Genomic DNA, 27,777 nt, shown 5'->3' with positions numbered 1-27,777 from the left:
TCAAACTCATCAAATACACAATCCAACAACTCCAAAACACTCTTGTGGACAAGTTGTGACCTGCTAATTGAACATTACGAGACAGAGTTGTTTTTGAGGCAAATGCAGACACTGCTTGCCAAAAAACTGCCCCTGCCTCAGTGGTTTTGCATGAATTTACCTCTAAAACAACTCTGTCTCTTAACGTTCTGTTATTATCTCATAGCGTGGTGAATGTGCAGGTAACAACTTGTCCACCAGAGAGTTTTGGAGTTGTTGGATTGTGTATTTGATGAGTTGAGGGAAACCAAGAAATCCCATGAGCCTCCATAGCATAGCTCTGAGCAGCTCGTGGCTCTGCTCCGCCGTTCTAAAAATAGCTTGCAGCGACAATTAAAGGTAACGAACGGACTCCTAAAAGGGATTATGGCAATGGGCCAATTTGCCAAAATGTTGAACTATCCTTTTAACCTGGATTCACTCAAGATAAGTCCTGTATACACAAACCATCAACTAGACATGCAAAATTAGCCATAAAACACAATGATGTTTAAGAACATTTTGCACAAATCTTATATTATTAAAAATCTGGACCAACTTTTATTTACCTTGACAAATACATAACTAAACTGTAACAAAACAGTTGAGTGAGAACAATAAAAGAGCTGCACCACTTACAACAGTGCCATCATTACTGTATGTAGTATATTTAGAAGAATGAATACCGTTCCATGCAGCTGCACGGACTGTCAGTAGCAGATGCCTCAGCTAAGTACAGACATCCATGTTCATAATCACTTGGAGCACAGACGAGAAGGAAACTGTCTGCTCACTGATTCACCTGCACTGTTTGTGTTGACAGGACGTCAGCCTGATGCGTGCAGACAGCAGTTAGCTGCTGACGTCCCCAACACTGACACACAATACGCAGCCATCATCTCTCCTACTTCTTAACTCAGTATAATCTTCTGGTGCTCACTGTTATGACTCAATTTCCATAAAGTTAACATTTTCCAGACTATTTGCACCACGTGGACTTCCACTGATACAGAGAAAAGCCCCAAATGTAAAGATCAACTTTAAGATTTTCCGAATCAATACTGGATCACTGAATACAAACTGTGAGTGATCAGCCCTCCAGCTTATCAATTAGTAGTATTGAGGCATCCACCACCACCAACTCCTTAATAAGAATCAACTTGAATGGGAATAAAAGTGGCTCCTATAGCAACATATCATTGTCCATACTTTGGGAAGGGTGCATTTGGTGTGTTTCGGCTACATGGTGTGCTTTGATTACTCTCAGTTGAAGTCTGAACACACATTTTAATTGGCAGACTTTTAATTTGAAATCTCAGATAAGACGAAGTTAATCTGTGTGAGGTAATTAGGAGAACAAACAAAAAAAAAGAAAGAAAGTGATTACACAGACAAATTTTCAATATAGTTAAAGCAGAAAATAAAGTAGGAACTTTGACACTATCTTGGAATGAAGAATTCTAATCACCTCCCACATCAAACCATGTAATTTCATTGAAGCGTTTCTCCAGAGACGGCATCAACTTTTTTTTAATGTTGTGTGATTACTATAATCCAGTGACATGTCATCTAAAATAACAATCATCAAGGGTAAACAATCAATCCAATTTAAGTTAACTACTTACTTGTGAATTACAGTGATCTATAACGGCTGCTCTGGGAGAGATCACTGAATTTGAGTCACTGCCAACAGGAGCTTTATACACTCTCTCCTGACCACTGATTTGATGTGTGACTTGACACTGGCTGCTAGCTGTTAATAGTTAGCTTCTATGGTAATTAAATTGGCTGCGGGCCCGAATGGCAGTGACAGTGGGCCGTAAATTACGGTGGATGGCTGACGAATGTGCGCGAGAGCAGAGTGGCATTAAGAGATGAGTCGGGGGGGTTATAAAGGGAGGATAGAGACGTTTTACAGCAGGGGCCGTCAGAAAATACAGTAGTGTTTGCCACCTTAACGATTTGATCAACTTAGCGCTCTACTGTGAGAATAATGGCCCCTGTATCACCTCTGTATGTCCACTTATTACAGTAGTTGCCTGCACAAGATCCAAGCAAATCTTCAATCACAACTACAATTTAAAACAACATCAAATCTGCATTGTGTTGCACAATTTGTCCTATAAAGGAAACAAGGAGCTGCAGCCATTGGGCAGTAGATGAAGACTTGGATATTCAAACCGTACCTGTTTCATCAACATAGTTAAAGGGATACTTCACCCAAAATTGATAATTCACCAATTTTCTACTCACCGTCATACCAAGGAAGGGTTTGGAGAACTTTCTGAGTAATCAAACACTTTTGGAGTTCCAGGGGGGGGTCCGGCTGGCAACAGATTTTCATATAATGACGGCGGATAGTGCTCACTTTTCAGTCCAAAACACACACTATGAAGCATCCAGATACCTCCATACTGCTCGTCTGTACTGACCCAAGTGTCCTGAAGCCGCCACATGAAAAAATTGTTTGGAAAAAGTTAATTTGATCTCTGTTTTTAGTCTTGTTATACTGTAGCAGTAGCTCCCAGTGGCTGCGCGAGATGAACAAGATTTACTGCGAGATGTTCTTCAGTGTTCATACATCCAATCTCACGCATGTGCACAAACATCAACAGAGAGATCAATTTTTTTTTTTCCGAACAACTTTTTCATGTGGCGGCTTCAGGACACTTGGGTCAGTAGGACGAGCAGTATGGAGGTATTTGGTTGTTTCATAGTGTGTGTTTTGGACGATTCAAAAGTGAGTTCTATCCACTGCCATTATATGAAAATCCCCCCTGACCTCCAAACCTCCAAACCCTTTCTTGGCATGACAATGAGTAAAAAATTGGTGAATTATCAAGCCCTTTAACATGGGCCTTTGATTATTATGTCAGACAGACAGGGGGCGCAAGAGGTTTTAGAGCTCATGCAGTGACTCAGAAGGTGTCATGGACAGGAAGTCAGGTCCATCTCCCCTGTAAAGAGAGAAAGAGGCCAACAGGTGAAAAGGATTAGACCTACCAGTAGAAGTTGGCACAGGAGAATGGGTGGACGTCTTTGAGATGGCACAAGGTTTAAAACTAAGTCAGATATACACAGTGGACTCCATGTCCTGAGGGTGAGTCATCATGTACTGTACATCAACTCAGCACAGTCAGTAGATGACAACTGTTAAATGATGTAAGCAATGAGCCGTAAGTTTCAACTGACCTTGATGGTAAGCCACTAAGCCAGTAGAGTGATTTTCCAGTCATGGGCTCATTCCTTTCAAACCAACTCATATTACTGCTTGTGAATTATGCTCCAATATCACGTCGCTCAAAGGAAGATGAATGCCAACAATCGGAGCAAATAACAGAGCTGGGTCTTTGACTGTGTCATGTTATATCATTAACATGATGTGATTAAAAAAGCATTGGGATTGTGAACCAATGTGCCTCACTGATCAATGAGAGAGAGGCTGATTGAAGATATTTTTATGTTTTACTTTGTACATGTCAGTATTAAGTGTGATGTAAGTGTGATTGAAATGAAGAATAGCACCACCTGCTGATAAGGGTCCAGCTCCCCCAGCAATGAAGCCTTTAATCAAACCAATCCCATAATATCTGTAGACTTCTTCAGTGACATTTATGAAATTTAACTTTTTCAATCTTTTTCAATAATTGTTCTTTCTCTGATAGAAACCAGAACTACGCCAATGGAACCAACACCAGAGTGTGAGAATCAGAGTCATGCCTGGTTCAAGCTGACTATGGGGGTGACAGTGACACACACACACACACACACACACACACACACACACACACACACACACACACACACACACACACACACACACCCTCCCCTCCCTCCAGGAGGTAATTGGAGCAGACAGCAGTTGGCCAGGCCGGCCTGACTGACAGACAACAACAGTCCAAACAGACCAAACCAAACCTCACAGTGAAGACTAAAAGTGAGCTGCACTGGAAAAGAAAGAAGAAAAGTAGAAGAAGAAAAATAAGTTAGAGAAGTTGGGTCGGACTAAGCCACAGAAGACCTGGTTTTGAAGAGATTCTGGTTTTGGAGGTCACCATGAAAAGTCTGGATCTGCTCCTGCTGGCATGTTGCTTATGCAGCCTGAGTGCGTTGGGAGGTAAGCCACGAGCTGACACAAATGCCCATGTAGTAAAGTTGTAGTGTCATGCAATACTCGTGGGCACGACACTAAAACTCCATCGAGAATGCTACATAGAAAAATAATTAGCTCATGTATGGTGACATTTTAGTTGGAGATTTGTGTTTTGTGGATTATTCTGTGGGTATTATAACCACTGATTGTCTAAACTTAATCCATAATGGTTGGCCTTTGTAAACTGCCTTTAGTCAGGTTACATGTAAACTACTTTCATGGCTCTCTCTCATGTTGCTTTAATGTTGAGGAATCTCTTTCCCTACGGCCTCACTGACAAAACTGAATCTTAGTTTTGCTACAGTAGCTGTACCAGTATGCTAGCCTTTGCTAATTAGCCCCAAACAGAAAGTATAGCCGATGCTTGGCAGGTCTCCTTTTCCATGAGGTCCATGCACAAAACTTCATGGTACTTCATTAAATATTGAGACATTTCAGTCTAAATCAAAGCAGTGGACCGACAGCATGCTAGCATGGCTCAAAATGTCATTTAAACAAAAACATATCTATGTTGTATGTTGTGATAAAATGACCTGATCCGTGACCATGATCAACATAAACCATACATACAAACTTGATGTCAAAGTAAACATTCTATAAGACTGGCATTTTGTCAAGAAGCCTTAAAGATGTCTTTAATTACTCTATCAACAAAACAGAAGGAGATCCAAAAACAGGTCCACACTGGTGTAGTCATGGGAAGACTGGAAAAGGGAGGGATGGAAGGAAAAAAAGAGGAATAAACAGAAGTAGGAAAAGCAATAGGAGAGGAATGGTGCCACGAAAAAGCAGATGATATCTCAAAGAGAAAGCCGTGGGTCACTGCTCACCACAGTCATAAAGCCAACTCAGTATCATCAGAGACACTATAAAGCCATAAGTAACCATTATCAGCTAAGTGGCCTCCACTTCTTCACAGAAATCAATGACTTTCTTGTCCTGAGGCAGTTGGTTTGATAACTGACCACAAGGCAGGACAGACACAGCAGGCGAACAACCACAGCACGGAGACAGATGGAGTTCATACTCAACTTAGCTGCTGTCACCTCCAATTCTGAGATGATGTTCATCACTGCGCAGGAAGTTCATGTGAAAGACAAACAGTTATATTATCATCTAAAAATGATAATTGTCTATGTGCTTTATTACCTTCAGTTATATTCATTTCCAGCCTCCTCCACATGCAGGACACAGCCTTCAACATGGTCTCACCCTGTTTGATATCTCTGCTCTTGAGCTTTAGTCTGACTTGTTTACTGAGTTATCTGAACAAGGCAGAGAGGAGGAAATGCTAATCCCTAGCCTTCCACATCCACCTCTCCTTCTTGCCCATCAGCAGCCATGCATCCCTGTGTCTAGCTAATGGGGGTGCCTTGCTGGGTGATCGTTGTCATTTATTCCTGTCAGGTCAGATCCTGCTGGGGCCACAGCGATGCCAAACGTGATGAATGCTGCGTCACCAGAGCTGCTGATTATAAATGCTTCTAACCTTCCAACACTGAGGAGGAAGTGGCTGGAAATAAAACAAGAGTTTTATATAAAAATGCAGTAGAAAGCAGGCATCTGGGTTGAGTTCATGTAAATCGTAGTATTTATTAATACTGCACCTGCAGGTTTTGCATAGATATACATTTATTTAGGTTAGGTCATTTATTACATCGTGTGTCAAGACTGTTCTGTTTACTTCCTTTGCATTTTGTTGAAGGATTGATCCTTAAAGAGCTTTAAAGGTACAGTCTGAAGGGGTTTCTTAAAAAAAACTAAATATAGACTTATACAAAAGAAGTCCTGCATAATCATAAACTTTTTGATGTTTTGGTGTAGTCAGGACATTTCTTGGCGGGGAGGCAGTTTATTCTCCCCAGCCAATTACAGTGTATAGGTGAAGTTGGGCATGCAGGCTTGTATAAAATCTACCACCAAGATAGCGACTGGATGGATGCCAATTCAAATACTTCTATGAGTACAATGTCATGTAGTATACATACATTATGTACTTACTTCTGTAGTGCGCAAATTTCGACAGTTAGTGTTGTCTCAAATTGAATACTGTCATTGTTCACTTACTGGAACTAATGATCGTGACTGTTGCCAGTGTCTTTGTCTTTTTTGGACCGCTACTGTTGCCTGTCAACACATCTACCACCTTGTTCTGTTTGTAGATTCAATTAGTGATAATGAACACCTTACTTGTAAAGTACTTTTTTTTTGCCTATGCAGACCACCTGTTTAATGGAAGGTGGTGATAACGCCATCGCTGTGTCTGCTGGTTCCTCTTACTGGCAGAAAACATTGGCCTACTGGTATGTTTTACATTCAGTACATACATACAGTACATACATATATATGTAAAACATACCAGTAGGCCAATGTTTTCTGGAGAGGAGCCGTCAAAATTGAATGTTGTGTTTACCAACTGCAACAAACAAACCTCCAGACTCTACCTTTAATGAAGACATTAAAAAAATCCCCAAGCTAACAAGTGAGCAAACTTTAAGTTAGCAGCTTGATCACTGCTGGGATATTAAATTCAAACTGTTAATTCAAATGTATTTCTATATCCAGCTCTGTAACTGTCTGTGAAAACGTCCTTTTTTCTACAGCAGTATGCAGCACAGCGCTGCTGAATAGTAGTGGACAGTATCACACAGCTAATGAGCTGTGATAATATCCTTAATTTGTTTCTCCTCAAAGGTCATCACAGATCAGACGGCTTGCTGTTGGTTCACTAAAGTTGAATTCAACACAAAAGATTCAGCAAATGTCCTTCTACCCCATGAGTGAGTCTGCAAGTGACGAATCCACTGGAGTGAACTGATTCTGTCACAAATGTTTGAGCTTTACGTTTACACTGAGCTTTACTTTTTTTTTTTTTATTGATGTGAGATAAATTGGAGAAGAGCACCATGTAAACACAAAGAGTGTGCACCTGCATTTTCAAAGAATCAAACTCTGTCCAGCCTTTGACAATTACCTAGTCATCGACAACTCTGCATTCCATATCCATCAGTTTATAGCTGATACCTTTGAGATACAGCAGAGTAAACAGATATTACCTAATTTTTCTTTTTCCAGATATTTAATCTCTTTGCTGCAGTAGTCTGACCATCTCCCATTTACAATATGAACTATCTCTGTATAACATCCATTTATTGTGTTCTAGCAACTCAGCCACTCATGTATAAGCTTCTTTGGCTCTTACCTTGCCTACCAATTACTTAGCCAAACCCCCACTTCTCACTTGTGTGATGGGACAGAGCAGCCAGCACAAACTACAGTATAAAGTGTTTGGGTTTATGTAATAAGCTGTGGAACAACTATATAGGTTCTTTCTTCCTATACCTTCAGACACAGTTCATGGGAGAACACCAGGGACAGACTTGACCTCCACTGTCATGTTAACAATAACAGACACACAGTTAGGGTGTTGATCAGTCACAGGGTGGTAAGGTTTAGATACACAATGTACACAAAAATATCATGAATTAAAAAAAACAACAAAAGTTATAGTTATGAAGCAATAGAGATGGGTATAATTCTGTACTTTTATTGGTACCGACCAAATTCCCACAAAAGTAGCGAGTATCGATTCATGTGAAGCCAAATGGTATGACATTTAGGTACCTGAACGCACCTTCAGCTGAGGAGTTGTGAGGTTGTTAAGAGATAAATATACAAATTTCAGAAAATTTTACTATTCTTTTTTTTGCAACTTAAATGTCCACACATACACATAAAAAGTACCGAAAACAGGTAGGCTACTGTTGTATACCACCGGTTCCCAGGAACCAAGTATTGGTACCATATCGGTTCAAATGTGAAAGTTACCCATCCCTATGAAGCAAGCATGGATAGAAGACACAACAGTAATTATCAGTTTGACATGGGAACAGTGGTGTCCATTGTAAATTTCTTTTGTTTGGTCAACCCACCCATGCTACAGCTGTTAGAGGTCACCTCAGTAAAACATGATCATGATCTTGCACAGGTGAGGAAGGAAGACAATGGGTGATGATATGAACTGTACAGTAAATGAGTTTACAGTTAAATCCACCATGTTGCTGGTACTCAGTGATGATGGCTGATGAACATAGTGGCGTCCAACCCAACCAGCAACACGTTAAAGAGAAGTCACACGTCTCTATGTGTCTTACAGGTGCCGGTGATATGGAGAAGGTTCTGACTGCCAAGGTCTTCACCAACTACAACCTCAAGGTCCGGCCGGCCCCCACCCCTGAATACAGGGTGGTGGTCCGTGTGGGTATGGTCCTCTCCTCCTTCGTTGGACTGGTAAATCCCACCACTTTCCACATTAACATATATAACACATAACTGCACAGACACATTTGGTGATCATCACCTCTTCGGCAGATTAGAACAAAGAGTTTTCCTGTAACACCATCCTGGTTGGTCTGAACCATAGGTGAAAATGTGGTGTATGACCTAATATTCTCCTCTTATCATGTTGAGGATTGATAGTCTGGACAGCAATAGGGTTGTCTGGTTGATTTTTCAGCTTACTATACCTTTGAAAAGACTTTTAAAGAAATAAGTAGCCATTTGGGGAAATATACTTATTCACATTCTGGGGGGAGAGTTAGAAGATCAATACCAGCACACAGCTCTATGTGAGGCTACAGCCAGCAGCTGGTTACCTTGGATCAGCACAGAGACAGGAAACGAGGGGAGGAAGCGGAGCCGGCTCTATCCAAAGGCAATAAAAACCACTGAGCAGCACCTCTAAATCTTAATGATTAATATCTTGTACCTTTTATTCTTTTTAATCTGCATAAAATCAGAATTTTAAGACCAACAATTACCAGACACCCAGCAGAGACCCCATACAGAGATAGTCTTGCAGACACTGTACAGCACCCCCCCATAAGAAAAAGCACCTTCTTGTTTCTGCAGACCATATGAATCAGATATAATGTGTTCATTAGTGAAGTTTACTACGTCTTTTACAAAGCCAGTCCACTGTGCTTCTGGCTACAGCTTCAGGTTTAACAGACAGCCTTGGATTAAAGAGGAACTATGCAAGATTTTCACCTTAATTAAACAGCTTCTCAGTAATTGTGATGGTTAAATAACTTGTTACAGGGAGATCTGCACTTCAGCACCTGTTCTTGGCTGCACAGTGTCGGCTTGTCTCGTTCCTCGTTTTAAATAACTTATTACTCCTTTTAAAAGTAGCGTAAACAATTCACTGTACTGATTACTTATACGTATTAAGTTATCTTACGTTGCATTATTATTAGTTACCTCAAAAAAAAGGGATGGAGACACACTATTAATAAAGGAAGGTCCCAAATAAATGCAGGTCCCTAATAAACGGCTGTTGATTTGAGTGATTTAAGCAAATAAACGCCTGGGCCTTTATTTGGTGTTTTACGGTATTCATGTTTCCCACCTCGGTAGACATCGCTCCACCAACTGTCTTCTCACCGGCTTCGTTTAAAACAAAAGCACATACACTCCAAAACTGTAGGGGGAGCTCAGTAGAGAAAAAAGTGACCAAAACAGCGGAAAAAAAAGGGACCAGACTTGCACAGGTCCCCTTTAAAGCCCCAGTATGTAACTTATTTGGCTTTTTATTAGCAAAAATCAATTATTGCTTTCATAAATATGTATTTCACTTTAGTTGAATCACACCCACATACAAATAAAACCTTTCTTGTACCTTAGAATGAGCTGTTAGTCGTTACAAATACATAAGTGGGCGGCGCACCGAACCGAGGCGGCCATGTTGCATCGCCATTTTTTACGTTGAGTGGCAGCGTGACCGTAGGTAACCACAGAAACTCAGCGGAGCTGTGGGCTCGGCCTGTTAAAACTGTCACCACTGTGTAGTGTGAGGAAGGACGGAGGCACTGGTGTTGCATTCAGGTGCAGTCAGGCAGATGGCCGTCGGCAAACCAACCGCATGTCATTTTACTCCACCAGAGAAAGACGGTAAAACGTGGGTCAGGTAAACAATACGACATCACCATGACAATATATCGTCACTCCTGTATTGTTTTGCCTCGTGCTGGCGGACCTCTTGTTTACATAGACGCTTGTTTATCCTGCTACATGCAGCGTCTGTTGTTTGTCTGACGTCTGCCCGATTTCATGTGAATGCAACATCAAGAATACGTTCCGATATGCAACCGCACCACTAGATGGGGGGGAATTGCTACACATTATACCTTTAAATTCCATCCTGCCCATCTCAGTGGGACGTATAATAATGTTACTGAGTAAAGATAAATGACATCAATCTTTTCATTCTAAGTCTTCACCACAGACTGAATAACCGCATCTTGCAAAAATGTCGAACTAGTACTTTGCACAACATGTTGGTCATGTTCTTGTGACTGTTAAAAAATATGACTTTTTGAGAGGTCACAAAATCTCCCGGGGACGCCTGACTCCCGTGATGCCTCTGCTCTCTTATTCCTCCACAGTTTACTTGGCTTCGCTTAGCCTGAAAATCTGGGTCTGCTCTCCCCGAAGAGCGGCTCAGCCTCTGATAGATATGTACTTGAAATGATTTCCACAGACTGACAGGTGCCTCTGTAAAGGTTCTGAGCAGAGTGATCGCTCCCCGCGCTCTGCCCCACATACTCACATCATGACAGGATAACAAAGTGCTCTACCTGTACACGCAGCGCACACCTTCTTTTATTCATAACTGTGAGTGTATCTGAGAGCCATCTGCTTCTCCACTTCATTGCTCGCCGGCCTGCTGAGTCAATCGGTACAAGGAGTCATGCTACTGATGTGAAGCACTGTATTTTTATTCATCCATGCTAAGAAATAGTGTTTTAGCATTTTGCACGAACAGGGTCTCTGTCTGTGTGACTCCATAGAAAGCTAAAAACATGAATACAACATCACATCACTTTGTTTGCTCCTTAAAGGTACATTGTGTAAGAATTACTCCCATCTAGCGTTACGGTTGTATATCGCAAGCAACTCAATTGTATTTTTCATGCTGCATTCAGGTGAAATTGGGCAGACGGCAGACGGACGACAGCCGCTGCACGTAACGGCATAAACAAGCCTCTATGTAAACAAGTGGTCCGTCAGCACGAGGCAAAACAATACACGTGACAATATGTTGTCATGACGATGTCGTATTGTTGACCTGACCCACCGCCTTTCTCTCGACTTCTGTGACTAAAATGACATCTGGTTTGTTACCGACGGCCGTCTGCCCGACTGCAGGTGAATGCAGCATCAGTGTAACGCTCCATTCCTCCTCACTGCGTTACCACGGTGACTTTTCACAGACGCCACCTCCACCTGAGCCGACAGCTCCGGTGTCTCCGCTGAGTTTCCGTGGTTTCCTACCGTCACGCTGCCACTGAACGTAAAAACATGGAGACACCACATGGCAGCAGCACCGAGCTTACCCGCTACATGGAAATATGAATGATATGAACGGCTCATTCAGAGCTGAAAGGAACACTTCACTTTGTTGATGGGGGGATACTGATTAATGAAAAACAGACTTTTGAACAAAATAATCGATTTTCGTGAATAGATAACAGGAGAAGTTACACAGTGTCCCTTTAATTTCTCCTTGGCTCATTTCTCCAAAGCATCCACACACACATTAACACACATTACATGGTTTCACATTTGCATACACATCTACAGCAGGCTCCCGCTTCAAGGTCAGTCTCGCTCTAGAGAGGAAGTCACATGGGTTCTTAAGTTCTGGAGTGTAACGCTGCTGTAAACTGACCCAGTTGGATGCTCAGTCCTCCTCTGTCCACAAACTAGTCAGCTGGATAACTGCTGTGTTATTATTAACATTCAGCCACATGGCCGTCCCGTCCCGAGGTCAATACAAACACTTACAGGAAGCATCAGTAAGTGATGAGAGAAGTTTCTGTGTGTGTGTGTGTGTGTGTGTGGTTTTGTGTGTGTGTGAGAGAGAGAGCGCCTCTTGCCCCTACCCCCCTCCTCCGCTCCTGTCCCAGCTGTCTCTCTGACATTCCTCCCAGCGTTTTAAATAGCAGCCCCGGCTCAGGGACGCTCCGCCTGCTAGCTGTAGACAATCACATGCACACACACACACATACACACGGTTAATGCGTGTGCACATTTATTCATTGCACACATACAAACACCTCATGTTCGAGAAGTGACTGGGGTGTATCCACTGCTGCCCATCAGCCGTTATTCTCATTTAATAATGGACAACTGCAACACTGAAACAGGCAACTATGAAAAACTATGAAAAAAAATAAAAATTGTTATTTAATATTCAGATTACTCATCTTTTATTTGTTATATCCTGTTTTTGATTCAGCAACAACGCAACATTTAATCCATGTGATACAAGCAACATTGAGTCTCCAGATTTGTGCTGTTCTTTTCTTATCATAAAAGAGTGAACGACTAGAATATGGGGGATATTCGACTATAATCTGGCAACCCATAAATTCCAAACTGTCTTACACATTGTTGCACCACTATTGCACCATCTGCAGCCCGGAAGGAGCTGTTGATATTATATTTAAATTTTGGTGGTTATGTGTTGTCTCCCAAGGCAAATGAAGACATCAGGTTTACTGGAGTGGATGTAACAGCTGAGCTCAGCTCATAAGAATGTTCTGTAATCAATCCACACATGGATCTTAATTGAATTTAATTATTTGGATCAGGAGCAGAGTTGTTGCTGAATAAGGCACAAGACGTGAACGTTATTCATAAAGGAAATTAACCTCAACTTGTGCAACTGATTTGTTTGTTGACATCTGTTGAGGCAGCATTTTATTCTGAAAATCCTGTCAGCAGCCTCAGCACAGACAGGTGAGCTCTGATGTTTTAGTGAAATATAGTACATCTACAAGAGTCAATTGATACAGTAATTCAGTTTTTATTTCACTTTCTTTGAACTCGTCATTATCAGTAATGATGTGGGGAAAATAGATGAATTTAAATGATTTAAGGCTACAGCTGTAAAAAAGTGAAAAGGACTAAATACTACATGCACATAAAAATGTGTCCTGGGTTGAAAGCCGAAGGCAATAGGAGCATATCTGTTCCATCAGACTCAAATGACTGTGACAACTGTGTGGCAGACTCTGTGCCATGTGTAGACATAGTGTTAGGTTTCTGGTACTGCTTACCTGGACATGGAGGAAGTTACTCTGCTTCCTAAATCTCTAAGGCCCAATCTCATTTCTCATTCATACCAATTCACCTCCACCGCCACCCTTAACCACAATGTTGCAATAGACAGAGATAGGTAGAAATATCCCTGTACAAAATGAGACACCACTCCACTGCCACAACGCATTGAATGCAACAAATACAATTATGTCAGACGAACAGAAAAAAGTTCATCTTTAGTTTAAAAAAAGTTGCTATGAATCAGCAATAACAATGCAATGTTAGCAAAAGTAGCAAAACTATATCACAAGAATGTAACATAAAACATTTGTACATTTTGTAACATAACATTGGCAAATTGGCCCATTGCCATAATCCCTATAGTCATAGCAGTAGGTTCGTTTCCTTTAATTGTCGGTGCAAGCTATTTTTAGAACGGCAGAGCAGAGCCGTGAGCTGCTCAGAGCTACGCTACGGAGGCTCATGGGATTTCTTGGTTTCCCTCATCAAACTCATCAAATACACAATCCAACAACTCCAAAACGCTCTGGTGGACAAGTTGTAACCTGCACATTCACCACACTATGAGATAATAACACAACGTTACGAGACAGAGTTGTTTTCGAGGCGAATGCAGAGACTGTTTGCCGAAAACCTGCCCCTGAAGGGAACACGAATCAGCAGTTTTGCATGAATTTACCTCGAAAACAACTAATAATAGACATTTAATAATAAGAACTTAAAAATCCTTATGATGTTTTGTTGATTAGGCTATCACGACCCCTGATGTGAACATGCAAAACAAAGGGGTAGGGGATAATACAATGCTGCATTGTGGTAGTTGTATATACATTGTATGAATGTGTGTGTATAATCCTTACATACAGTCATAGCTGCTGTTAGACTGAGCTGCCGTTTGCTACATGATTTCCATCAATAACAAATAATGCTCTCTTGTGTTTTCAGAACATGAAGAAAGAAGAGATGAGCACAGTGGTGGTCATGGACCTGGTGAGTGTTTCTGCCATCGGCATGTCGGTGCACATCCGGCTCACTGAGGCTGCAGAGAATCAATCTGATGGCACATTTGAATCCACAATATGTGAAATAAATAATTGTTTTGCAAGAACAGAGAGAGAAGCTGCAGGATGAGGGACCTCTATACACTTCATTAACACACAGCACCGCAAGTGAACAACCTCCCACTATGTGTCATCAGTTTGAGCAACTCAGGCATGACTCGGGCTCCGGTGGAGGAGCACAGCTCGGTGGCAGCGGCGCCGCACGACCCAGCCAGAACACTCCGAGTCGACATTACAATACAGAGCAAAATGCAAAATGGGAAATTATGCAAATGATGTTTTGTTATGCTAAGACAAATGCTCAGGGAGAACATCCCAGTAGAATCTAATTACAGAAGTGAAGCAAATGAAAAAATAAACTGATGAAATCGCCAAATGCTTTTGTCAATGCAAAGTCTCGTCTTCTGTTCTTATCTGTGTCTGTCTTGTCCCTGCCCTCCTTTTGTACCAACACACAAATGCTTCTTTTTTTGTTTTCATCTCAAACAGGAATGGACGGATCATCGGTTGTCGTGGAACCCCAAGCAGTATGATGGGATTGAGGTGCTGCGTGTCCCCTCTGGGAAGGTTTGGCTGCCCGACATCGTCCTCATCAATAAGTAAGTATGAGCTCTGCACTCATGTCCACATTAATGAATCAGCACTTTGGCCACCTTCCTCCCCTTTCTTCAGATGATGATTTATATCTGAAGATGGTTTCTCTGTGGGCCCGAGGGTACGTTTTGTTTTTGCCGTAATGCCCCTGCTCCTTGTTGAATAAATTATTACTTACATTAAATATAACAAATGTCTAATGAGACAAAACTTGATTTATGTCCAAATCATTCTTATTGTCTTCCACTGACAGATCTAAAGGTCACACGTCTATATTGTGTGCGTATATCTACATATAAAGGTCACGTCTATATTGAGTCAATACACTGCAGCTCCACCACTTCTCCTGTTATCCAGCTAGCTATTCATGATTGTCAGCTTTAATCCTCCTCTGTTGGATGTCTAATCAGCTCTGAGCTAGCGCCGTTCATCTGAAGGTCGTTATCAGTTTGTAGAAGTATTTATTGTTTAGGTTGTGATGTCAAAGACAAGTTAGCGCTAATGAACTTATTTATCAACAGCACTTAACCCTCAGGGTCAAATAAGATCTGCCACCATTCTAAACAGTGTCTCAGTGTCCGTCAGCTACCTTAAAGGGATATTTCAACATTTTGGCAAATTTGCCTATTCCTATAATCCCAAGAGCTGTAGGATAGGTTCATGACCTGTAATTGTCAGTTTAAGCTGTTTTTAGAACGGCGGGGGAGTATGTTTCCCTCATCAAACTAAATACACAATCCAACAACTCCAAAACACTCTGGTGGACAAGTTGTGGCCTGCACATTCACCATGACTTGAGATAACAGAACGTCACATGAAGCAAATACTCAGAACTACTTGCGTTTTTGAAATCACTCCGCCCAGCAGCCGTGTCTGGGATGTGGTTTCAGTTACACTTTTGCCTTGAAAACAACTCTGTGTCATAACGTTCCATTTTTATCTCATAGCGTGGTGAATGTGCAGGTCACAACTTGTCAACAAGAGCGTTTTGGGGTTGTTGGATTGTGTATTTGATGAGTTTGATGAGGGAAACCAAGAAATACCATATGCTTCCATTGCGTTAGCTGAGCAGCTTGTATCTTTGCCCCGCTGATCTACATAAAACTCAAATACAACTCTAAACTCTCGTACAACCAAACAAGCAAATACTTCTAGTTACATGATAGTAACAATCGTAGTAATAATGCAAACATGACTGTCCACAATCACCCAGAGGCTGCTGGAAACTCACACAAAGCTACATCACACTGTCATTGTGTTATTGAAGTGAACTCCTACAACTCCTCACATTCTGTCAGTCAGTCCACTACTTTGGTTCAGACTGAAGAATCCAAACAACTACTGGATTCGCTGCCATGGTTTTTTGCAGACATCTGTGTTCTCCAGAGGGGGGGACTCCTCTGGGGGATTTGGGTGATGGATTGGAATTTAGTTTTGTATAAAGTTTAAAGCCCTGTTATAAATGTAGTGAAGTGTGATAACTTCAATCTAAAGCCCAAGCCTAACTTCAAAATATTTTGGTTTATGAAAAAATACCTCAGCCTGGTATTGAACCACCTAAATATGCAATTTAAAAAACAACTTGATTAATCACAATACTACTCTGTGATTGACTGCGATTAATCACAGTTTAAATACCAATACATGCAGCAACTCAGCAGCTGCAGTGGCAGATGTAAGGAGCTGTGCAGGTGGAAGTGGCTCTCTGCAGTAATAAACAGGACTCACAGGTCCAGAGAAGGATCACCTTCCAGAGGAGGCACCAGAAAACTGGAAGAGGCCTACAAGAGTCTTTGGAGAACGCTCGACTGTTTCATTTACATAATTAAACTCTGCAGGAATGACATTGTCCTATATACAGTCACAAAGGATGTAACCATATTAATCCTAAATTCATTTTTGTCAACATGTGGAGTTACTGTGACAACCATGAACCTGACCTTTGTTGCTGTCATCTCTACTGAAGTCAGTCTTATAAATTCACACGTTTTCTGAAAACACCGGGGGAAAAAACTCCAAGAAGAACAAAGCTACACAAAGCTACACAAAGTCAGACATTTGTCAACAGATTGCTTTTGATGCTCTGCTGGTGAACTTTTGAACCCCGGCACGTGACCGAGCTGTGATGCAGCCGGAGCCTGAACGCTGGCGTCTCTTTCTGTTCACGTTTCCACTTGACGGCCACGATAACCATTAATCCTCCCAACCAACAGCTGTGCTACATTCTGCTCGTGTTGCGGCTCTGTCATGTCTCTGCCACAGTTCAGACGTCCAGATGTCCGCTGCATGTTTATGAAAAGGAAAATTAATATTCTGCTGCAAATGTTCAAAAAGCCAAAATGGGTAAAGAAGTATGATAACACTTTATTTGACGCCTATCTCTATAACGCATTATAACCATACTTGTAATAAGTTATAATGCAGTTACAGCACTGTATAACTATAGTTATAAACACTAATGATCATAATGCTTTATAACAATAATTATAACACACTGAAGCATTTTATCATGACTTATAAGGTCAGGTATATATGTTATAATTGTTAGTAACTTGCTGACAATGCCCACATCGATAATGCATTATAAATATAGTTATAATGTGTTATAATTGGCTTTTAAACATGTATAACTATTATTATAAACACTCATAAATTATCATGGCTTTATAACAATAAGCATAACACATCATAGAGCATTTTATAAAGGCTTACCAGGTCAAGTATTGTAATAGAGTTATAATTCTCTATAATGTGTTATGCTTATTGTTATAAAGCCTTATGATAATTTATGAGTGTTTATAATGATAGTTATACATGTTTATAAGCCAATTATAACACATTATAACTATATAATGCATTATCGGATGTATGTGGGCATTGTCAGTGAGTTACTAACAATTACAAAATATTACATCTGACCTTATACTGTAAGTCAAGATAAAATGTTTTATAGTGTGTTATGATTATTGTTACAAAGCATAGCTATAACTGCATTATAACTCATTTTAAGTTATAATGCGTTATAGAGATAGGCGTCAAATAGTGTTACCAGAACAGTATATATGTATATTGAAAATGTTATGACCGTCAACAAACGGCTGCACATTGATGGAGGCATGGTGGAGCCAGAATAAAACACAGCTGCAGTTTGCTGAGGTCACAGTGCAGCTCCTGTGTTGAGGAGAAACTGTATTCACACAAATGAATCAGGAAATGTCTCTTTTCACATACAGTGCATACCCATAATAACACCACTGTACATCTCCTCACTGCTCCATTCATCAACACTTTATAGGTAATTAAGCAGCACGGCTCCCCAATAACTGAGCTGATGGCACAGCTCAGCTACTTCATCTCAGGAGGCGTTCCCTTCAAATCAAGCACGTAAACACACACAAATACAAAAGTGTGTACAGTATACCCATCTCTCTCTCTCTCTGTGTTTTTATGATCAATGTTGGCCATTTTAGCAGCAGCAGCACCTTCACGGGGACGGGGTTTTAGGAGGGCCCACTTCCAGGACACAAGCTTATCCTCCCTGTTAAATCACCAGAGGCATAAAACCAAACGCTGCAGAATCTGCGTCTAATTGATTCGATGTCTCTGTTGTGTATTGTCTTATGAGCTTAACTGCCAGAACAGCTCTGTATACATCCAACATTAGTGCTGCACTTAGAAATGTCCCTCTTATCTACGTCAATGAAATAGTTTTACGGCGGTCTTGCAGAGTGGGCTACAGTAGCTGCCAGATGCAGATGTGCTGTACAGCTGTGGTGAGAGGACAGAAGGAAGATATAGGAGACAAGGTTATTCAGATTCCACTCACTCTGACCACAGCTTTGCCCTTTTAATGTAAATTTTGCTTTATTGTGCAGAATAAAGAGACATGAAAGCTGAGTAAGAGGAAGTGGGATGACATGAAACGAAGGCCTCGGGCTGGATTCAAACCTTAGATTCCACTATTACATGATATGTTGTAACTGAGTCAGCAGGATGCCATGAAATATGCTAATACCGGCTAAAGATGACTTGATGTCTAAAATATCTCTTCAAAACTTCCTAGTTACACTTTTGCCCTTTGTCACTGGTCACTCCAGCTGCAACCTACTGCCCTAGTGTTTTAACTGGAGCTGCCTCATCACCTCTGGAGTTACTTAAGGTCAGGCTGCACTTGTAGCCCTGTCATGTGAGACCATAAAGTCTAAATACAGACTTTACAAGAGATGATTGATTGTATTAGCTATAGGCTATGAGACTATACAGGATTCTATGACAATGTAGTGCAGTGTGATACAAGATGAGACGATACATATCAAGATGATAGATAAGAAAAAAGATGAGACATTACAAGATTTTGATATGAGACTATATAGTCCACTATTGAGTGAGTGGCTTTGGACACAGTAGATGTTAAAGGGATAGTTCAACATTTTGGCAAATAGGGCCATTGCCATAATCCCTATAGTTTTAGGAATAGGTTTGTTACCTTAATTGTCGATGCAAGCTATTTTTAGAACAGCGGAGCAGAGCCGCGAGCTGCTCAGAGCTACGCTACAGAGATTCATTGAATTTCTTGGTTTCCCTCATCAAACTCATCAAATATACAATCCAACAACTCCAAAACGCTCTGGTGGACAAGTTGTGACCTGCACATTCACCACGCTGTGAGATAATAACAGAATGTTACCAGACAGAGTTGTTTTTGGGGTAAATTCATGCAAAACCGCTGATGCGCGTACGCGTTGGGGGCAGTTCTTTGGCAAGCACTCTTTGCATTTGCCTCAAAAACAACTCTGTCTCGAAATGTTCCGTTATTATCTCACAGCGCATTAGCAGCAGTTGACTTCCAAGTCTTGAGGAAACGTTCTGAGTTCAGCATCAAACTTCCATTCCTCTGCTCACCAACAGCTGAGCTGTGCAGAAGTGGACAGAAACACCAGTGTGAACTCTTCTCTCTGTCTTGTATCTCTTCTGCTGATGTTAGCATGCTATCCAGCTAGCCCCGGCCCATCTCCTCACTTTCTGATAGGGACTCACTGCTCTCATATGTTTCTAGTGATGGAAAAACATCAGCAAACATGAAACCAATACCACAACATAAATTGAACACAACTTGTTATGAAAAGAAGTAAATATTCTAATTAATGTTCTTATCTTAATCTCTGTTTGCAGTAATGATGGGGTGTTTGATGTGGCCTTGCATGTCCATGTGCAGGTTTACAGTAATGGCAGAGTAACCTGGACTCCCCCTGCACTATACTACAGCTCCTGTGCAGTTAAGGTGAACACCAACACACTGACATTAACTTTAACTTGAAGACTCTATTCCCTGTTCTGTTCTTCATCCTCAGCCTGCTGCTCCTCTCCTCTGACTCTGTCTGTATCGGCCTCTCTGTCTAGGTAACATACTTCCCATTTGACTGGCAGAACTGCACCATGCAGTTCCGCTCCTATACGTACGACTCCACAGAGATCGACCTGCAGTACGCACTGGACTCAAAGGGCAACGAGATACGAGAGATCCTACTGGACGAGGCTTTCAGTGGTGAGGGTTTGGAGGAAAAGTTGGATGGAGGGATGGAGGGATGAAACAATATAGGGAATTGTGAGCTGTATGAACGTTTGAGCTGTTTTAGATTAGATGAAAAAGTTGAATTTGATATGATGAGTAGTAATACAGTATTTGTACATTCGGAAAATGACATGACTATTATTTAAAAATGAATATATTCCTTTGGATGATTGAAGTTGTTTCTTGTTTTTAATTCTCTCTCATTACCTACTTTATAATTGCTTCTGCTTTATATCCAAACCATGGTCACAGGAGTGTCTTTTACCACTTCGACTGTGTTTGCACTTTTTTTGTTCGGACCCCCTGTGGTATGCAGATTTGTTGCTTGTGCTGTAAAAAATAATATTTTTGCTGATCTCCATCAAAATGTTTTGTAATGCTCAAAATGTGGCTGTTCCTCCAGAGGGCGGCGAGTGGCGCATCATGCACAAGCCGAGCAGGAAGAGTGTGAGCGACGATCACTTCGAGGACATGGTCTTCTACCTGATCATTGAGAGGAAGCCTCTGTACTACATCATCAACATCATAATCCCCTGTATCCTCATCACCATCATCGCCATCTTTAACTTCTACCTTCCCCCTGATGCAGGTAAAAAAACAGACTAATGCATACAAACTCTTTTACTGTGACTATTTCCAGCCTGTGGCAGCTTTCGGTAGGATTACACTGGCATGTCATTGCTCTCTAGAACAGGTAGTAGCGTTTCCTAATTGTGTTTGTGTGGTCTGTTCAAAGTGGACAGTCACACACTTGTCCAATTACTGGAACAAAGGAATTCAAGTCCAGATTAGATAGTTGTTTCCTGGAGCATGGTGGGATCGATAACCTCAAAAATTAAAATGGTACAAATCGGCCCGCAAACTACTGAGGGTTATCAGCCTGATGCTCCACTTTGTTCTTTCTGTGGTTCCAAATAAATCATTAAAGGTAGCACCGAGCTTACCCGCTCCATGTAGATATGAATGATATGAACGGCTCATTCAGAGCTGAAAGGAACACTTCACTTTGTTGATGGGGGGAGTACTGATTAATGAAAAACAGACTTTTGAACTAAATAATCGATTTTCGTGAATAGATAACAGGAGAAGTTACACAATGTCCCTTTAAGTTATCAAATCTCTGCTTCTGCACAACCACAGCAGGTTGTGGTGGATATAACATTCAGGTTCTCGGTTTGATTCCCATTCTCTCAGAGTTTGCATGTTCTCCCTGTGGGTTCTCACAAAGTTCTCCAGCTCTCTTCCAAAGTTCAAAGACATGCACACAGATTAATTGGTAACTGTAAATGATCAGTAGGTGTGAATGTGAGTGTCTGTTCTGTTCTCTATGTGGCCCTGTGATAGACTGGTGTACCCCGCCCCCCTCAGACATATTCCTGTATTTTATCACCACCACCTCCACCAGTTATGGACTTCCCAGATGTTTCTCATGATACATCACCAGACTTTTCCTTTTTCTCCTGTCATAATGACTACAACCACTAGATGTCGTCTATGGACAAAACTTAATCATGGGAAATAGTAACCCGCTGCACAAATGACCTTTGGGCTCCTTTTTTGCAGGACAGTCTCAATAAAACCAAACACCCAACCCCTCACTGTGAAATGTAGGTCTTCTTTTAAAATGTATAATGGTGGTCGAGTGGTAAGAGCACGTCCCATGTTGGCAATGCCCAGTTCAATGTTTGCCAGTTTGACTCCAGACTGTGCCAATGTGAACTGTGTTTCATTTCTGCAGTCTTTCTCCACTGTCTTGTCAATTAATGCTAAAAATGCCCCAAAAGATAAAGGGATAGTTCAACATTTTGGCGTTCATAATGTTCTATTGTTATCTCATAACGTGGTGAATGTGCAGGTCACAACTTGTCCACCAGAGCGTTGTGGAGTTGTTGGATTGTGTAGGCTATTTGATGAGTTTGATGAGGGAAACCAAGAAATCCCATTAGCCTCCATAGCTCTGAGCAGCTCACGGCTCTGCTCCGCCATTCTAATAACAGCTTGCACCGACAAATAGAGGTAACAAACCTACTGCTAAAACTATAGGGATTATGGCTATGGGCTAATTTCCCAAAATGTTGAACTATCCCTTTAAAGAAATATGCTCTGAACCCAAACTGAGATAACACTAATGAGGGTTATTTTCCAGTTTAGTCTAATCCACTGTCCTTCCAGTCTGAGTGATACACCACATGATGGGTGATTATCTTAATAATAAAACTGATTGATGAAAAATCAGTGAACATATTTGTGTTGCTTTACATAGTCAGAGTATCTCTGTCCACTCTGCACAAATACTGCATGACCCAGTGTTGTCTGAGTGTCCAAAGAGAGAGACGTCCTATAAGATCCATACTGCCTGAGCATGTTTAACCACTCATTTAAGTGGATAACACAAGGACATATAGGAACCCCTTTATATATAACCATATGGTGTATGTGTGTGCGTGTGTGTGTGAAGTTTACTCCAGGCCTTTTTTTTTTTTCATATTTTCTAGTCTCTGCTCGTGGGACATCTCAAGGTCTGCGCTCCTTCACAATCTGCAGACATGCATGCGCGCTCATAAAGTATGATCCTCCGCCTGATACAGAGACAAGTCAAGGACAGTGAAGTTGCAGTCCCGTGTTTTCTCTCCTCTTTTGGCTGCTGATCAATAATTTCATGCACTGCACTTTCAAGAAATCACTTCTCACTCAACTAAGACAGAACTCGGACATGTTGACCTTTCTGGTGATAACAGTGTGATAGAGTCAGTGAGAGAACTCCAACTGCTCTGACAGCCTCTGAAGGATCACACACTGCTCTAATACACATCAGTTTCTCATTGGCTGTGAACTCTAACCACAGACTGTGAGTGGCCTTGTAGAAGCCTCGCTCCATTATACACTCAGCTTCACATTTTGATGACTTTTCCATCACAGATGCTGCTGAAAGAGTCAATCTCACCCAGCTGGAGAAAGATCAGACCTTGTTCTGGTGTAACTCAGAGGCCTTAAAGGACAATTCCGGGCAAATTCAACTCGGGGTGTATTTTCCAAACATTTTAGGTCTAAAAGAAGGAATCTGAAGATTTTCAGTTTAATTGCTCCTGTTTTGCGGTAGTTGTGTCTGTCCCCGCCGCATTTTTTTTCCACAGACAGCGTCAGATGGCTACTTAAACATGCACAGAGAAGTTTATTTACTTCAAGCAAGCCGACATGTTTGTAAAACTAGATCTAATTCAAAGTCTCCCAGAGTCTCGCGCGAGACCCAAGTTGCCGTGCTCGGTGTGTTCAGGTGCAGTTGGAGCTACTGTTTGTGTCATAAACACAGGAATATCAACTCTTTACTTGCTTGAAGTGTACATTTTTTTCCAAAGACAGCGTCAGGTGGCTATTCAAACATGCACCGAGAAGTTTTTTTTACTTGAAGCAAGTAAAGAGTTGATATTCCTGTGTTTATGACACAAACGGTAGCTTTCCCACTGCACCTGAACACGCCGAGCACGGCAACTGGGTCTCGCGCAAGACTTTGAATTAGATCTAGTTTTACAAACATGTCGGCTTGCTTGAGGTAAATAAACTTCTCGGTGCATGTTTGAGTAGCCATCTGATGCTGTCTGTGGAAAAAAAATTGCAGCTTTCAGGGCTGTAAACAGCCTAAACAGCGGAACTTACATCCACTCCCATTCATTGATGCCGTGGCGATGCGCGGACAGACGCAACTACCGCAAAACAGGAGCGATTAAACTGAAAATCTTCAGATTCCTTTTTTTAGACCTAAAATGTTAGGAAAATACAGCCCAGAGTTGAATTTGCCCGGAATTGTCCTTTAAAGAACCTGACGTCATCATTACTTTCTTGTTTTGTCGTCACCAGGTGAGAAGATGGGTCTGTCCATCAACGTGCTGCTGACCCTCACTGTGTTCCTGCTGCTGCTTGCTGATAAAGTCCCTGAGACGTCGCTGGGCGTCCCCATCATCGTCAACTACATCATGTTCACCATGATCCTGGTCACCTTCTCCGTCATCCTCAGCGTGGTCGTCCTCAACCTGCACCACCGCTCCGCCAACACCCACCAGATGCCCATGTGGGTCCGGAAGGTGAGGAACTTGTACCTGAAAGGTCACAGACTAAGGGTCAAATTATTGGATTGGATTATGAACTCTGTAGCATATTTGATGGTTTGGAACATTTTGATCATCAGGAATTTTCCAGTTCGTAGAGGTCTGACAGGAAATGGCTCACCTTGGAAGTCGTCCAGAGCATTTTACAGAGCACTTATCTAAATACTTGAAATTCAAAGGCAATCATTATTAAAAGCTATTAGAAAAAAGTTTTTATTATTATTAATTTGCAAACCAAGGTTGATGAAATTACCATACAAGGTTCTTAACTGTTTGAATGTATGAATATTTGCAAAACATACATAACACATTTTAAAACAAAGTCAAATGAATATTTATTATGACATGTGTAAAAGTAAAAGCAAATAAAAAAAAAAAGCAAAAATACTAATTTGAAACTTAAGTAAGTAAGTAACTTATTATATTTGTGAAAAATAAGTAAGAAAATATGGTTACTTACTCCTTCAGGAAGGAGTAGATTTCCCTGCAGCCTCAGCGCTGGTTGTGATGAGGAATGGACCTCAAGGATAGGAATGTCTTAATCAGAGTGAAACCTCAGATTGGATGGTTTCACAAGAGACGGAAGGCGTGTAGCTGGCCCATGAAATGTGCTGAGAGAGTGAGAGAGCTTGTAAGGTTGGACAGTTTACAAGTTATTGGTTAAAGGCCAGGGTGTCAAGCTGTGATTGGATGAGGCATAAGAACCAGCTGGCCAATCATAGCACTCAAAACTTTATCATAATCATTCACCGGCCATTCACTGGTCTAAACTGATTATTATCAATGAGTAAAATCAGTTATAAAATTCTGTACATACTAAGTCCTAATGAAAATGTGGGTGTGACTCTACAAAAAAAAGTCTGTCATTTCAAAATTAATTAAATGTTGGCAAAACATCACGTGGCCAAGCGTTGCCTGGGAGTGAAGTGTGGACATGGAATCACTAATCTAATGTTAATTTTTGTGTTAATTTGGTAATGGAGGCAGCATCAGCTTAAGTTCAGGCACTCTGCTGAATTAAGTCCACACAGTCCTCAACACCCTGAATGTCATGTTGTACCATTAACCTCCATCAGTGGCTGTTGCCCTCGCTGCACATTATGAGAAGCTAATTGGGTCTGAGCAGCAGCTCTACACTTTGCTTCGAGTCCTGTCACGCTTTCAGGTAACATTCACCGCAAAATGGCTCACACACACGCGCGTGCAGGTGATTTATGGGAGTGAAGTGCTTGGTACAGGCTGGATTGATGGGGAGAGAAACATTATAGGTTCTGCTGCTTTTCACTCCTACTCTTCAGACGATCAGTGTCAGTGTGGAGAAGAGAGATCTGTGCACACAGGACATTAGCTGTGGGTAATTTCTCGACCTCAATAGTCTGCTATAATTTTTTGAAGCTGCACTAATGATTATTTTTTATTCTAACAGTGGATCAAACCACCATGTGTAATATAGAAGGGGTCACTGGGCAATGACAATACAATGACAGCAAGGTATTTTACTGTTTAACTGGTGGTCGTCAGCCACGGTGCTGTAACATGTCATGTTGTGTATGGGCCAGATTTGTGAAACTCACAGGAGTTTGTGGAGATCCAAACAGGAAAGTGAATCCTGTTAGACAGGTGACCAGAAATACAACGTCATAGCAACGCTTCTCTGTGATGGGAGGTCAATAGGTCAAACTGTTTGCTAACACAAAAGCCATGTGATCTTTCTAAGGTGACCATATGATTTTATTGTGTTGGGCATGTTACTTTAAAAAAGTAATTAGTCATAGTTACTTGTTACTTTCCCCAAAAAGTAACTGAGTTAGTTATTGAGTCACTACATTATAAAAGTAACTAATGTAGCCTGCCTGTGCAGCATACTTAGTGAGTTCTAGTTGGTTAGTTCCAGATAAACGCTTTTTTCTGACTAGATGGACTGAAAAGAAGATGTGTATATAAGGTATATTTTAACAGGTGTATTATTTTGTGACGGGACTTCTTGAGTCAAGTAACGGTGAGTAACGGTAACAGTGTTATAACGGGGGAAACAGTAACTCTTTTGATTACTCATTACTGAAAAAAGTAGCACCGTTAGTAATGCTGTTATTTTATAACGCCTTTATTCCCATCACTGTTTGAGGGATACTTCACCCAAAATCGACAATTCACCAATTTTCTCTTCACCATCATGCCAGGGAAGGAACTTTCAGAGTCATCAAAACTCTTTTGGAGTTCCAGGGGGGGTCCGGCTGGCAACGGATTTTCATATAATGGTGGTGGATAGAGTTCACTTTCGAATCGTCCAAAACACACACTATGAAACAAATACAAATACAAATACCTCCATACTGCTCGTCTGTACTGACCCAAGTGTCCTGAAGCCGTGACATGAAAAAGTTGTTTGGAAAAAATGTATTTGATCTCTCTGTTTTTAGTCTGGTTGTCTTCCGTGTGTTTACATCATACATCCAATGGTTTACAACGAACATCTCGCAGCAAATCTTGTGCATGCGCACAAACATCAACAGAGCCACTGGGAGCTGCTGCTACAACAAGGATAAACACAGAGATCACATTAATTTTTTTCCCGAACAACTTTTTTTCATGTCGCAGCTTCAGTACACTTAGGAGGTATTCCTTTAATTTGGCCCCAAGTGGACAAAGTGGAACATGTGGAATATAATTTTTTTTCATAACTTTAAACATTCATATGACAAAAATAAAGCCACTGCATAACCTATACAACTGTACACTTTTGAAACTGTAACAAGCAAAAGAGAGCACATAAACGTTGATATAAAAGCCTACTGTTGCATTACAGCAGTTTATAGAAAGTAATTGGCAGGCAAATCCAATTATCTCATTGTAAAAATAATTAAAAATCAATACTCATAGAATTATGTTACTAATACAATAACTGTATATCAAATAGATGAGGGCAATATTAACTATTGTACTTTTATTGCAGTTATTAAGCTTTGATAGCACCCAGGCGGCCATGATGCCCCGGGGCGCCTGCTTAACAATATGCTATTTAATTTCTCATCTCTCACTTATCTTCAGCTTGGAGCCTTTAAAAGTGAGAACAGCAGGAAGCCAGGGAGGTTAATATCTCCTGATGCTGCGGGGGCAAACCTGGTGTCAGGAAAGATATGGGTGTCA

General features: G+C 41.2%; 1 protein-coding gene across 1 annotated transcript in view; it reads left to right on the top strand.

The window, feature by feature from the left end:
• The first annotated feature begins 3,862 nt into the window (after nt 1–3,862).
• chrnb1 (cholinergic receptor, nicotinic, beta 1 (muscle)) overlaps nt 3,863–27,777 on the top strand; it is a 37,496-nt gene continuing 13,581 nt past the window's right edge. Inside the window, exons 1-8 of the mRNA XM_085759547.1 lie at nt 3,863–4,135; nt 8,328–8,461; nt 14,246–14,290; nt 14,851–14,960; nt 20,128–20,236; nt 20,356–20,500; nt 20,931–21,116; nt 24,383–24,606. Coding sequence (XP_085615673.1) covers nt 4,075–4,135; nt 8,328–8,461; nt 14,246–14,290; nt 14,851–14,960; nt 20,128–20,236; nt 20,356–20,500; nt 20,931–21,116; nt 24,383–24,606 — 1,014 coding nt within the window. The 5' untranslated portion in view covers nt 3,863–4,074. The remainder of the gene's footprint in view (nt 4,136–8,327; nt 8,462–14,245; nt 14,291–14,850; nt 14,961–20,127; nt 20,237–20,355; nt 20,501–20,930; nt 21,117–24,382; nt 24,607–27,777) is intronic.

Source organism: Trachurus japonicus, chromosome 18 (genome assembly GCF_045865225.1).
Source record: "Trachurus japonicus isolate A0001 chromosome 18, Traja_1.0".
Classification (NCBI taxonomy): Eukaryota; Metazoa; Chordata; class Actinopteri; order Carangiformes; family Carangidae; genus Trachurus; species Trachurus japonicus.
Note: the sequence above shows the minus strand (reverse complement) of the source record. Positions and strands in the feature narration are given on the sequence as shown.